The 13,483-nt window shown below is 37.6% G+C and overlaps 1 protein-coding gene across 2 annotated transcripts in view; it reads right to left on the minus strand.

Annotated features, from left to right (window-relative positions):
• The window catches only part of DTWD2 (DTW domain containing 2), a 124,418-nt gene that overhangs the window by 20,906 nt on the left and 90,029 nt on the right, over positions 1-13,483 (minus strand). The window contains exon 5 of one of the 2 annotated variants that reach the window (XM_053566717.1): positions 7,498-7,626. The exons of the other annotated variant lie outside the window; for it this stretch is intronic. Coding sequence (XP_053422692.1) covers positions 7,498-7,626 — 129 coding nt within the window. The remainder of the gene's footprint in view (positions 1-7,497; positions 7,627-13,483) is intronic. 2 annotated transcript variants of the gene reach the window in all.

Here is a 13,483-nt window from a genome sequence, read left to right on the forward strand (position 1 = left end):
GGAAGTCACTATACCTCTTCAAATGACCAATGCCAAAAAAAAAATTGCTATATTCTTTTAATTAAAAGAAAGAAAAGTTGAGTTATAAGAGAACACAAAACACTGAAAAGAGAAACAGAAAATGTTAAAAGAAAAATCTAACCAAAAAACTCTATTAATATAATGTTGTGCTACTTAAATGCAATTGAACATATTACAAATGCTGTTTGCACAGCTTAATATGAATATTTAAATAATGCAATCTTCAATGCTAAGCTAACACTGAAAAACACCAGAGGGGGGAAAAAGGTTATAAAAGTATATAAATTTCTATCACAGATAACACACTGTACTTGTCACTTGAGTTGACAAATTTAATAGGTCAAGAGAGAGGGGCGGAGACAAGATGGCTGACGGAAGCCAATTTTCCACAGAGGCTCCCATCCAGAAGGAGAGTTAAAGGACAGAAATTTAGCAAGTAACCTGGTGGATATGAGCTGCACCAAGAGAGAAGGTTGAAGAACGCCCATCAACCCCACTGAAGCAAGCTGCAACCCCAAGGATACAAAGAAAAGGTACAAAATCCATCACCAAGCGGACAGGAGTCCCCTCCCCCATGAGAACAGCTCGGAGTGCCCCACAAACAAATGAGCAGAGTTCAAAGGTCTTCACACTACACTCCACGGGAGAGACCCTCTAAAAACTGGAACTACCTCCCCTACTAGGGTGCCATGGTGTTCTCCAGCCAGGCATAAAACTGTATAAAACTGTATATATTCTCTACCTGCAATTCTGAGCTCCCAGCACTCCCCTCCACTCTCACTATGAGGCCTGGAGGCCTGGCCCCAGGAGTCCAGATTCTTGGGTGATTTCTCGACGGGTGGGGACAGTCCCTAGACTGCAGCTCATCAGTGCTGATTCTGCGACACAGTTGTGAGGAGAGGATGGTCGGCTGAGAAGAAAACACACCAGAGTGGTGGTGCCCAAAGACACAGAGCAGCAGCTGTTTCTGGCAACAACACGGCTCACTCCCGGATATTCTGAAGCCACACCAACCAGAGGAGGCCAGGCATCTTCTCAGGTGGCAACCACCGCGGAACAGATCTGGGACAGAAACGCAGGCCCCATGAGTAAAAAGTTTGCCTGAGGTGGTACTGGCCTGGGTGGAGCACGGGGACTACAAAATGCATGTGCAGAGCCAGGAAATTCCCAGGGCAGGGCTGACCCAGAGGACCACTTTCCTGAGCCTAAGATGCACCCAGCCCTCAGAGGATCATCAGTCTGTAGACAAAGGAAGGCAGGAGGCTAGAACTGACAGGCTAACCCAATACAAACCTGCAGTAGAAAAGACAGGGCCTGAGGCACAGGCTCTGGGAACTCAAAACAGCTTCTCTTCCGCAGGGGAATTTAGCAGGGACAGAAATAAATTCCCGCAAAGTTGTTCTGATTTGTTCTGTCAGTAACATCAATCAGGGGAGGGGCTGGAACTGAGTGAACACCCCCCAGCTTCCATCAAGCGCCCAAGGTTGCCATGCCTCACCTCGCCCTGCTGGATAGAGGCAGAGCGCAGTGGCCTGGTTGAGCAGATATAGATTTCCTTGTGACTCAGGCAGGTGCAAACCCCTGGAGTATCTATTCACTAGAGGCAACTGGGTCACAGCCCTGCGGGGCTATCAGTGACTGGGTGTGACAGAGGTGCAAGGTGGGGAAGGAGGCATCAACCTTCACAGACTAATCTATTTGCTGAGTGGGTCCACATGACTTCACGGAGCACTGGAGTAAGTCATCTCAGTTGTCACCAGACCCCTGCTATCCAGTTGCCACTGACCGTTTAAACTCTCCCACCTGAGACAGGTGCTAACTGAGACAATTGATTTGGACCTTTTGAACTGAGCCAATGGCCGAAGGACTATTCAAGTGGTGCCCTGAGTGTGTGGTTGTAGGAAGGTTTGATTTTCCTTTTCCAATTGTTGCCTGTGAGGGGCGGGGTGACTTAATTGCTGGTATTTCTCCACACCTGAGACTTCAACCCAGAGTAACTGTTTCACTAGGGTCGGACAGAGACCAGCTGAAAACAAGACAGAACCAATTAGCCCCACCACACCAAACAGTCCCCAGTTTCTTAGGCCGTGGCACTGCACAGGTCCTCAACAAAGCTCCAGGGGAAAAATCAAAAGGTGTAAAGTAATCATGGAGCGGAATCAGCGGAAAAACTCTGGCAACATGAATAACCAGAATAGATCAACTCCCTTAAGGAAAGATATGTCAGATGTAACTGAACATCCCATTCATAAACAGCTGGCTAAGATGTCAGAAATCGAATTCAGAATTTGGATTGCAAACAAGATTAATAGAATGGAGGAAAATTTAGAATTAGAAATTCTTCACTTCAAAAGTCAGAATGAGAAATTCCAGGAGAAATTCATAAGTTGTCTCAGGAATTTAACGAATTTAAAGACAAAACCACCAAAGATTTTGACACACTGAAGCAAGAATTTGCAGCCCTCAAAGATCTAAAAAATACAATAGAATCCCTCAGTAACAGAGTGGAGAAAGCAAAAGAAAGGATTTCAGACACTGAAGACAAAGCTTTTGAATGCTCCCAAACTCTCAAAGAGGAAAAGAAATGAAGAGCAAAAACAGATCATTCTTTCAGACAGCTCTGGGATAACTCGAAGAAGGCTAATATCCGCCTCATTGGAATCCCTGAAAGTAATGAAGTGGCCTCCCAAGGCATAGAGGCCCTTCTTCATAAAATTATGAAGGAGAATTTTCCAGACATGCCAACAGATTCTGAAATTCAGATAGTAGACAGTTTCAGAACCCCAGCACAAATCAATCCCAATAAGACATCCCCCAGACATATCATAATTAACTTCACTAAAGTGAATATGAAGAAGAAAATTCTGAAAGCAGCCAGACATAAGAAATCCATTACCTACAAAGGGAAGAATATTAGGATGACTGCAGATCTCTCTGCTGAAACTTTTCAAGCCAGAAGAGGGTGGTGATTGACTTTTAATCTCCTAAAGCAAAATGACTTTCAACCCCAGATCCTGTATCCCACGAAACTGAGTTTCATTTATGATGGAGAAATTAAATACTTTAATGACATTCACATGTTGAAGAAATTTGCCATAACCAAACCAGCTCTTCAAGATATTCTCAGTCGTATTCTCCATAATGACCAGCCCAATCCTCTACCACAAAAGTAAACTCACTGAGAAACTTTTGATCAAACTCCAACTTCCACAGTGGCGAAAGGATTAAAAATGTCCACTGGACTTTCGAAAACTCGATACCCAAAATTTTACCAGAATTATCAATATTCTCCATTAATATGAACGGCTTAAACTATCCTCTAAAGAGGCACAGGTTAGCTGCCTGGATACAAAAACTCAGGCCAGATATTTGCTGCATACAAGAGTCACATCTTACCTTAAAAGACAAATATAGACTCAGGGTTAAAGGATGGTCATCCATATTTCAAGCAAATGGTAATCAGAAAAAAGCAGGTGTTCAAATTCTATTTGCAGACACAATAGGCTTTAAACCAACTAAAGTAAGGAAGGATAAGAATGGTCACTTCATATTTGCTAAGGGTAATAATCAATATGATAAGATTTCAATTATTAATATTTATGTACCCAAACAGAATACACCACAATTTATAAGAGAAACTCTAACAGACATGAGCAACTTGATTTCCTCCAGCTCCATAATAGTCGGAGATTTCAACACTCCTTTGGCAGTGTTGGATAGATCCTCCAATAAGAAGCTGAGCAAAGAAATTTTAGATTTAAACCTAACCATCCAACATTTGAATTAACAGACATCTACAGAACATTTCATCCCAACAAAACTGAATATACATATTTCCCATCAGCCCACGGAACATACTCCAAAATCATCACATCTTAGGTCACAAGTCTAACCTCAGTAAATTTAGAGCAATAGAAATTATTCCTTGCATCTTCTCAGACCACCATGGAATAAAAGTTGAACTCAGTAATAACAGGAATCTGAATACTCATACAAAAACATGGAAGTTAAATAACCTTATGCTAAATGATAGCTGGGTCAGAGATGAGATTAAGAAGGAAACTGCCAAATTTTTAGAACAAAACGACAAAGAAGACACGAATTATCAGAACCCCTGGGATACCGCCAAGGTAGTCCTAAGAGAGAAATTTATAGCACCGCAAGCCTTTCTCAATAGAACGGAAAGAGAGGAAGTTAATAACTTAATGGGACATCTCAAGCAACTGGAAAAGGAAGAACATTCCAACCCCAAAACCAGTAGAAGAAAACAACCAAAATTAGAGCAGAATTACATGAAATTGAAAACAAAAGAATTATACAACAGATCAATAAATCAAAAAGTTGGTTTTTTGAAAAGGTCAATAAAATAGATAAACCTTTGGCTAACATAACCAGGAAAAAAAGAGTAAAATCTCTAATCTTATCAATCAGAAATGACAAGGACGAAATAACAAGACTCCTCAGAAATTCTAAAAATCCTTAATGAATATTACAAGACACTTTATTCTCAGAAATATGAAAATCTGAAAGAAAATGACCCATAGTTGGAAGCATGTCACCTTCCAAGACTTAGCCAGAATCAAGTGGAAATGTTGAACGGGCCAATATCAAGTTCTGAAATAGCATCAACCATACAAAATCTCCCTAAAAAGAAAAGCCCAGGACCAGATGGCTTCGCGTCAGAATTCTACCAAACCTTTAATGAGGAATTAGTACCTATATTACTCAACCTGTTCCAAAAGGTAGAAAAAGAAGGAAGACTACCCAACACATTCTACGAAGCAAACAGCACCCTGATCCCCAAACCAGGGAAAGACCCAACAAGAAAAGAAAATTATAGACCAATATCACTAATAAATACAGATGCAGAACTCTTGAAGAAGATCCTAACAAACAGAATCCAGCACCACATCAAACAAATTATACATCATGACCAAGTCAGTTTTATCCCAGGGTCTCAAGGCTGGTTCAATATACATAAATCTATAAGTATAATTCAGCACATAAACAAATTAAAAAACAAAGACCATATGATTCTCTCAACTGATGGAGAAAAAGCTTTTGAGAATATCCAGTATCCCTTCATGATCAGAACACTTAAGAAAATTGATATAGAAGGGACATTTCTTAAACTGATAGAGGCCATCTATAGCAAACCCACAGCCAATATCATATTGAACGGAGTTAAATTGAAATCATTTCCACTCAGATCAGGAACCAGAAGGCTCCACTGCTCTTTAACCTTGTAATGGAAGTTTTAGCCATTGCAATTAGGTAAGAGAAAGCAATGAAGGGTATCCATATAGGGTCAGAAGAGATCAAACTTTCGCTCTTCACAGATGATATGATTGTATATCTGAAAAACACCAGGGATTCTACTACAAAACTCTTAGAAGTGATCAAGGAATACAGCAGCGGCTCAGGTTACAAAATCAAGAGCTATAAATCGCTGGCCTTTATATATACCAACAATAGTCAAGCTGAAAAAACAGTTAAGGACTCTATTCCATTCACAGTAGTGCCAAAGAAGATGAAATATTTGGATTTTATCTAACAAAGGACGTGAAAGATCTCTATAAAGAGAACTATGAAACTCTAAGAAATAGCTGAATATGTTAACAAATGAAAAAACATACCATGCTCATGGCTGGGATGAATCAACATTTTTAAAATGTCCATACTACCCAAAGCAATACACAATTTTAATGCAATCCCTATTAAAGCTCCACTGTCATACTTTAAAGATCTTGAAAAAATAATACTTCATTTTATATGGAATCAGAAAAAAACCTCGAATAGCCAAGACATTACTCAGAAATAAAAACAAAGCAGGAGGAACCACGCTACCAGACCTCAGACTATACTATAAATCGATAGTGATCAAAACAGCATGGTACTGGCACAAAAACAGAGAAGTAGATGTCCAGAACAGAAAAGAGAACCAAGAGATGGATCCAGCTACTTACCGTTATTTGATCTTTGACAAGGCAATTAAAAACATTCAGTGGGGAAAAGATTCCCTATTTAACAAATGGTGCTGGGTAAACCGGCTGGCAACCTGCAAAAGACTGAAACTGGACCCACACCTTTCACCATTAACTAAGACAGACTCTCACTGGATTAAAGATTTAAACTTAAGACATGAAACTATAAAAATACTAGAAGAGAGTACAGGGAAAACCCTTTAAGAAATTGGTCTGGGCGAGTATTTTATGAGGAGGACTTCCCCCAGGCAATTGAAGCAGCTTCAAAAATACACTACTGGGACCAGATCAAACTAAAAAGCTTCTGCACAGCCAAAGACACAGCAAATAAAGCAAGCAAACAGCCCTCAGCATGGGAGAAGATATTTGCAGGTTATGTCTCCAACAAAGGTTTAATAACCAGAATCCACAGAGAACTCAAACATATAAGCAAGAAAAGAACAAGTGATCCCATCGCAGGCTGGGCAAGGGACTTGAACAGAAACTTCTCTGAAGAAGACAGGCATAGAGCCTACAGACATATGAAAAAATGCTCATCATCTTTAATCATCAGAGAAATGCAAATCAAAACTACTTTGAGATATTATCTAACTCCAGTAAGATTAGCCCACATCATAAAATCCCAAGACCAGAGATGTTGGCATGGATATGGAGAAAAGGGAACATTTCTACACTGCTGGTGGGAATGCAAATTAATACGTCCTTTTGGAAAGACGTTTAGAGAACACTTAGAGATCTAAAAATAGATCTGCCATTCAATCCTATAATTCCTCTACTAGGTATTTGATCTACTGGTCTTTGCCCAGAAGACCAAAAATCACATTATCACAAAGATATTTGTACCAGAATGTCTATTGCAGTCCAATTCATAATTGCTAAGTCATGGGAAAAGCCCAAGTGCCCATCAATCTACAAATGGATTAATAAATTGTAGTATATGTACTTCATGAAATATTATGCAGCCTTAAAGAAAGATGGAGACTTTACCTCTTTCATGTTCACATGGATGGAGCTGGAACATATTCTTCCTAGTAAAGTATCTCAAGAATGGAAGAAAAAGTATCCAATGTACTCAGCCCTACTATGAAACTAATTTATGGCTTTCACATGAAAGCTATAACCCAGTTATAACCTAAGAATATTGGGTAGGGGGAGAGGGAAGATAGGGAGTGGGGAGGATGGGCGGAGGGAGGGTGATTGGTAGCATTACATCTGTGGTGCATCTTACAAGGGTACATGTGAAACTTAATAAATGTAGAATATAGATGTCTTAATACAATAACTAAGAAAATGCCAGGAAGGCTATGTTAACCAGTGTGATGAAAATGTGTCAAACGGTCTATAAAACCAGTGTATGGTGCCCCATGATCACATTAATGTACACAGCTATGATTTAATAATTAAAAAAAAATAGGTGAAGCATGTCTAAATTTTGTAGGTAAAATGTAAACAAACTTCAACTTTCAAAAACTATAACCTTCCAAAGCCATACCTCTTGTATATAACTGTTCTTTTCCAGGATGGAAAGAGCAACAGCTGCACACTCCAGTGTAGAAAGGCACCTGTTTGTTGGTTGCATACGAATTACATACTGGCTAGAAATGCTAGTTTTTAACTGCACCTGAAACCAAAAACAAAATAAGAGAATGTGATTTTGTTTTAAATTTAAAACTATAAAATCTGTGTTTTAAATAATTACCTTCTAGAGAAAGGTAAGGAGGGAGGGGATGGCAGAAGGGAAGAGCAGATAGAGAGAAAGAGGGAGGGAGTGGGGGTGATGGTGTGTGACACACCTTTTGGGGGCGGGACACATTATAAGAGGGACTTTACCTAACAAATGCAATCAATGTAACCTGGTTCTTTGTACCCTCAATGAATGAATCCCCAACAATAAAAAAAAAAAAAAATGCAATGGTTAAAAAAAAAAAAACAACTAATTACTTTCCTTCCAAAATTTTCAGCAATTTAGAAATATTAAATGTATCAATATCTTTTATACATAATATTGTTTTATTACTGTTAAATAATAGAAGCAAAATTTACTTGTATCTCTGACAAAAAAAGATATATCCGGAATATGTACAAACTACTACACACCCAAAATAAAAAAACTACCACTGAATAAGAAAAAGAGTAGTGAATACACACTTCACAAAAGAAGATAGAAGAATGGCAAACAGGTACACGAAAAAGTGCTCAAAATGATCAAATATGGCATGGGATAACCCATCACATTCCCCAGAGTAGCTAAAGCCAAAAGCAGATGGAGTAAATGAAACTCTCATATATTGTAGTAGGAGTTAAAATGGCATCATCACTTTGAAAAAAATCAGACAATTTTTTTAATTGTATGGTTTATCCTTCCACTATTTCTTAAAATAAACTGATTAATGTACATCTGTGTGTGTTTATATAAACATGTAAACACACAAAAATATGTAAGTGTGTATGTATACATACATATATATAATCCTCTCTTTTTGTATAAAAGGTAGCATACTACATATTGTGTTATCTATGGAGATAATATTTTAGTTGAGACCCAGTGACTGAGACAGAGTCAGACATGAGACAAGCCATAAAAAATCAAATGTCAATATTTTGGTCTTTGATTTCTATTTAAATTAAAAGAAACTCTAGCAATCTTGCACTAGAGATAAAACCATATCCTAGCTCACATTCTGACAAGAATCACATTTAAGAATATGTGGGTAGATGATAGTTTCAATGTTTGTTTATAAAATATGTGAACATGGAGATTGGAGGTGGTGGTGCCTAAGCCTGAACACACAGTAACTTAATAAAATCAGATGCCCTCTCTTATTTTCTAGTATCCCCCAAATCGTATACATTGCTTATTCCTTTAAACCATCAAAACTCTCTCATCAATGGCATCTTGTCCTTCAATCCCTTCCCTCCTCTATGTCTCCAGCAGTTCCCTTGAGAAATATGGCTTTTTTACTCCGTGTTTTTTGTTCAAAGAATTTTTCTCTACAGCTTGTATTCTTTCTATCCTGAGTGAGACAGAGAGGGAGAAACAAGCTGCGACTGCTACTACTGCTAAATAGACATTATTTTTTAAAGTGTATGATTTGGGAATACATCCTTTAAAACAGTTTGAGTGATAGTGTTTTAAGTAAGATTACCTTGAAATTACTCTGCATTTCTACTACTGGAAAAGATAGGAAAAAGATGCAGGTTGGAAAAAAAGATGGAGGAAAGTAGTTAAGAAATATGAATAGTGACAAAAGAAAGTTAGCCTATTATTAAATAAGAGCAAAAATAATTCATGGTGTCAGTTAACAGTAATTACTAACAGCTTTGATATTTCATCAAAGCAACCAGTAGAACAGAGTGCAGCCAATTACTGTTTTCAATACTCAATTCCAAGTCTTCGTTGGAGAAATTTAAAATACACATCTGATTACACTAAAATCTTTGAGAAACATGCAAAAATTCACAATGGTATTTTGCTGACTGAAATAAATTTGATTTTCTTAAAAAGACTTTAGTTATTTCAGGGAGGAGTTTTATTTCTTTTTTGTTTGTTTTTTTTAGAGACAGAGTCTCACTTTATCACTCTTGGTAGAGTGTCGTGGCGTCACAGCTCATAGCAACCTTCAGCTCTTGGGCTTAGGCGATTCTCTTGCCTCAGCCTCCCAAGTATCTAGGAGTACAGGCGCCCGCCACAACGCTCGGGCTACTTTTTGTTGTTATTGTTGAGTTTGGCCGGGGACCAGGTTTGAACCCACCACTCTCAGTATATAGGGCTGGCACCCTACTCACTGAGCCACAGGCACTGCCCGAGGAGTTTTATTTCTTAATGTAAGAAAATTCAGAATTTGATATTTACCATGTTAAGAGACTTCAGGATATCCTTCATAAACCATCTCTCCAGAACCAGATACAGTAAAAGACCACATAGCTAAGACAGGTTACACCACTAACATGTGCTATTAGATAACAGTGTGCTAAGGTAACGTTCTCACGGCTCCTCCTTTACACTTACTGCTCTTCTACCTTCATCACACACTTGGGTTCACGGAGCAAATGAGCAAGGACAGAAAGGAATCCTGGTAATCTATCTTCTTGAGAAGTCAGAGACATAATAAAAATTTGTAAGAAATTGCCTTGTCTTCTTAAATAAAAATTCAAGAAAATCTAAGAAAAAGTTATTCTCATACAGGGAAAAAACTAACAGACAGAAGTGTGGTATTAATACATAGAAACAGAATCCATAAAAGATGATTATTATTCCAAATTTGACAACAGCCTCAGCCAAGCCATTTAGGTTCTTATTTTCTCTCAGTTCCTCCTTACGTATAAAATCAGATAATTGGACCAGCTGGTATCAAAACTTAACCTTTTAGCTATCAATTCTAAAATTCGAAATATATATCTTACTTTGCAAATTTTGGAAGCTATGCTGACTCAAAGAAGTTTCAGTAATTTTGACCTTTTTTGGAAGTTAGTTCTCTATGGGTATAGGTGGTTTATAATTTCTATGTCGAAATCAGGAAATTCTTCTAAGCAGAATTCTGAACTGTCTGAACTGATTGGTTCAGAATTCTACCAGTAGAGTTTGTTGATGTTTAATATAATTTCTATTTTAGCACTAGTCAACTAGTAGTTTTAGAACATCTACACTTAGCTTCACACCTTTCTCACTGGTTATCTGAACTGTCTAAATTTTGGACTGCTGAAAATTATTTTGTTGTTATAATGCCTTCATTATCTTAAACATATAACAATATTAGATAACAGTTTGATAGCTATGATCACGTTCAGGTGCCTTTCAAAAAGAGCTTTTAGGGTGGGGAGTGATGACTCACAACTATAATCCTAGCACTTTGGGAGGCCAAGGCAGGACGGTTGCTTGAGGGCGGAAGTTTAAGACCAGTCTGAGCAAGAGTGAGACCCCATCTCTATTAAAAAAAAAAAAAAAAAATAGAAAAATTAGCCAACCATGGTGTGATATGCCAGTAGTCCCAGCTACCTTGGGGGCTGAGGCAGGAGGATGCCTGAGCCCAGGAGTGTGAGGCTTCAGTGAGCTATGATTATTCCACCACAGTCCTCAGGCAACAGAGTGAGACCACCTTGTCTCAAAAAAAAGACAAAGAAATATTAAAAGTTTCTCCTTCCTACTTACACATTTAGCTGTTTTTGTCACCACAAGTGATTTACGTCACTAAAAGTTTGGGTGACATACAAGTAGTGTTCAGTAGTTTAGAATGGCCTTTACGGAGATAAAATAAACACGCAAGGAAATGCTGTAGCTTTTGTCTGCATAACATAGCATATATTTTTAAATAATTTATTATAAAACATAAATTAGTTATTCTTTTGTCAAGCAAAACCAAAATAAAAGACCTCAAAACTAAAATTACAATTTTAACTCATATCCCCCAAAACAGTGCTTTTTGTTTTTAACTCAATGAGGATTACTTGTTTTCTCTGCTCAGACTACAAAATCAAGTTTCACAAAAACTTAAAACTACTGTGGTTCTCACTTAACTGTTAAGAGTCATGAGACTGTCTAATCACATGATTCCTTAGAGGTTTCTGGACACATCCATCTCTTCTCCAGGACTTCTAGAACAGCTTTAGCCTGGAACGGACTGGTCTGAACTTCTTTCAGTGGCATCCTGAACTCTTTACCATTAAGACACACTCACAAAAACCCTCCTTTCTGTAGCAGCCTTATTTCTATGACCTTTCATAAGCAAGATTCATTATCTGACCTTACAAGCTATCCTTTGAAAGAAAGGCACTAACTCTTGTCTTCTAGCCCCAATCCTCAATCCACTTACCCCTTTCAATCCCTCAGTTTAGTTCACTAATACAATTTGAAAGTGATAACGTTCCAGCTCTGGCATCAGATAGATGCCAGTTCTGACACAGGTTTATCGATTTATGTACCAAGTTTCATGTACTTACTGAATACTGAATGCAATTCTAAATAATGAACATGTACTGTTTTCATTTAATTCTCAGGTAGCTCCACTATCACCATTTTACAGACAAGGAAACTAAAAAGAGAGAGGAAGTAACTTGCCAAACTAGTCACGTCAGAACTACTTTATGGATCTACAGATGCTTTTTTCATGACTCTGAGTTCTGCATTACAAGATTCATAATTAAACAGATGAACTCCCAATATAGAATATAAAACAAAGCTGTTCTCTGAAAAGCAATGTGAAAGCACCCCTGAAGAATTTAAGGGTTCTTCTGAACACAGTTCTTTTTTTTTTTAACAGTATATTTAGAATACTATTCAGCCATAAAAAAGAATGATGGGACTTTACATCTTTTGTATTTACCTGGATGGAGTTGGAGAACATCCTCCTAAGTAAGGTATCACAAGAATGGAAAAATATCCAATGTACTCAATACTAATACGAAACCAGCAAATGAACAAATGCATACCTACATGAGAGAAAAACATAACTACCTTCAAGGAAGGGGGAGGGAGGAAGAGGAAGGGAGTTCTGTGTGCTCTCACCTACTAGGTACAATGTAAGAGTAAATGGAACCCCTCCGGGGTAAAGGGCTCAAGTACAACTTGGACTTCACCTAACAAATGCAAACAATATAACCAATGGTATAAAGGAAAGAAATCTACTCTTAGACAAGTACAAAAGCTACTTACAAGTATTAGTATCTATGCTTTACTCCAGCATTAGGCACACTACGAAACCTGCAAAGGTTTTATAGAAAGCAGACATTTCAAAAATTAAAACTCAGAAGACATGATAAAAATAAAGTATTAAAAGGCATTTATCTAGTTTTAGATAAAATGGTAAAATCAGTGCTGTTTTTCAAAACATTATTGTTTAAATAATTTCTTTCTGAGTTGTCTTGAGAATCTGCATTTCCTAAGTTTCTAGAAAAAAAGCATATTTCCAAAATTACAAAAAGGAGCAGTGCCTGTGGCTCAAGGAGTAGGGTACTGGCCCCATATACTGGAGGTGATGGGTTCAAACCCAGCCCCAGCCAAAAACTGCACCAAAATTACCAAAAAAAAAAAAAGAAAGAAAGAAAAAGCACCAATCGTAGGAAATTTGGTTTAACTTTCTTCCTTACGTGATCAGGATCCACCAAAAGAAACTAATAAAATACCAATAAAGAAGCCAGAAAAAAAAGAAATGAATGAAATGACTGACAAAGAATTTGGGGAACTACAAAAAAAAAAAAAGAAAGAAAGAAAATTAAATGAAATCTGAAAAACAATTCATGAATAAAATAAGAAGTTTGACACAGAAATAGAAAAAAATTAAAATAATAGAAATCCTAGAGATAACGAATACCATAACAGAACTGAAAAAATTTCAGTTTCAAAAGCAGACTTGACCAAATGGAAGAATCAGTGAGTTCAAAGACAGAACATCTGAAATTATCCAATCAGAGGGAGAAAAAAGAATGAAAGACAATAAAATTGGTGTATGGAAATTACAGGAAACCATCAAGCAAACTAAGCA

Source organism: Nycticebus coucang, chromosome 17 (genome assembly GCF_027406575.1).
Source record: "Nycticebus coucang isolate mNycCou1 chromosome 17, mNycCou1.pri, whole genome shotgun sequence".
NCBI lineage: Eukaryota > Metazoa > Chordata > Mammalia > Primates > Lorisidae > Nycticebus > Nycticebus coucang.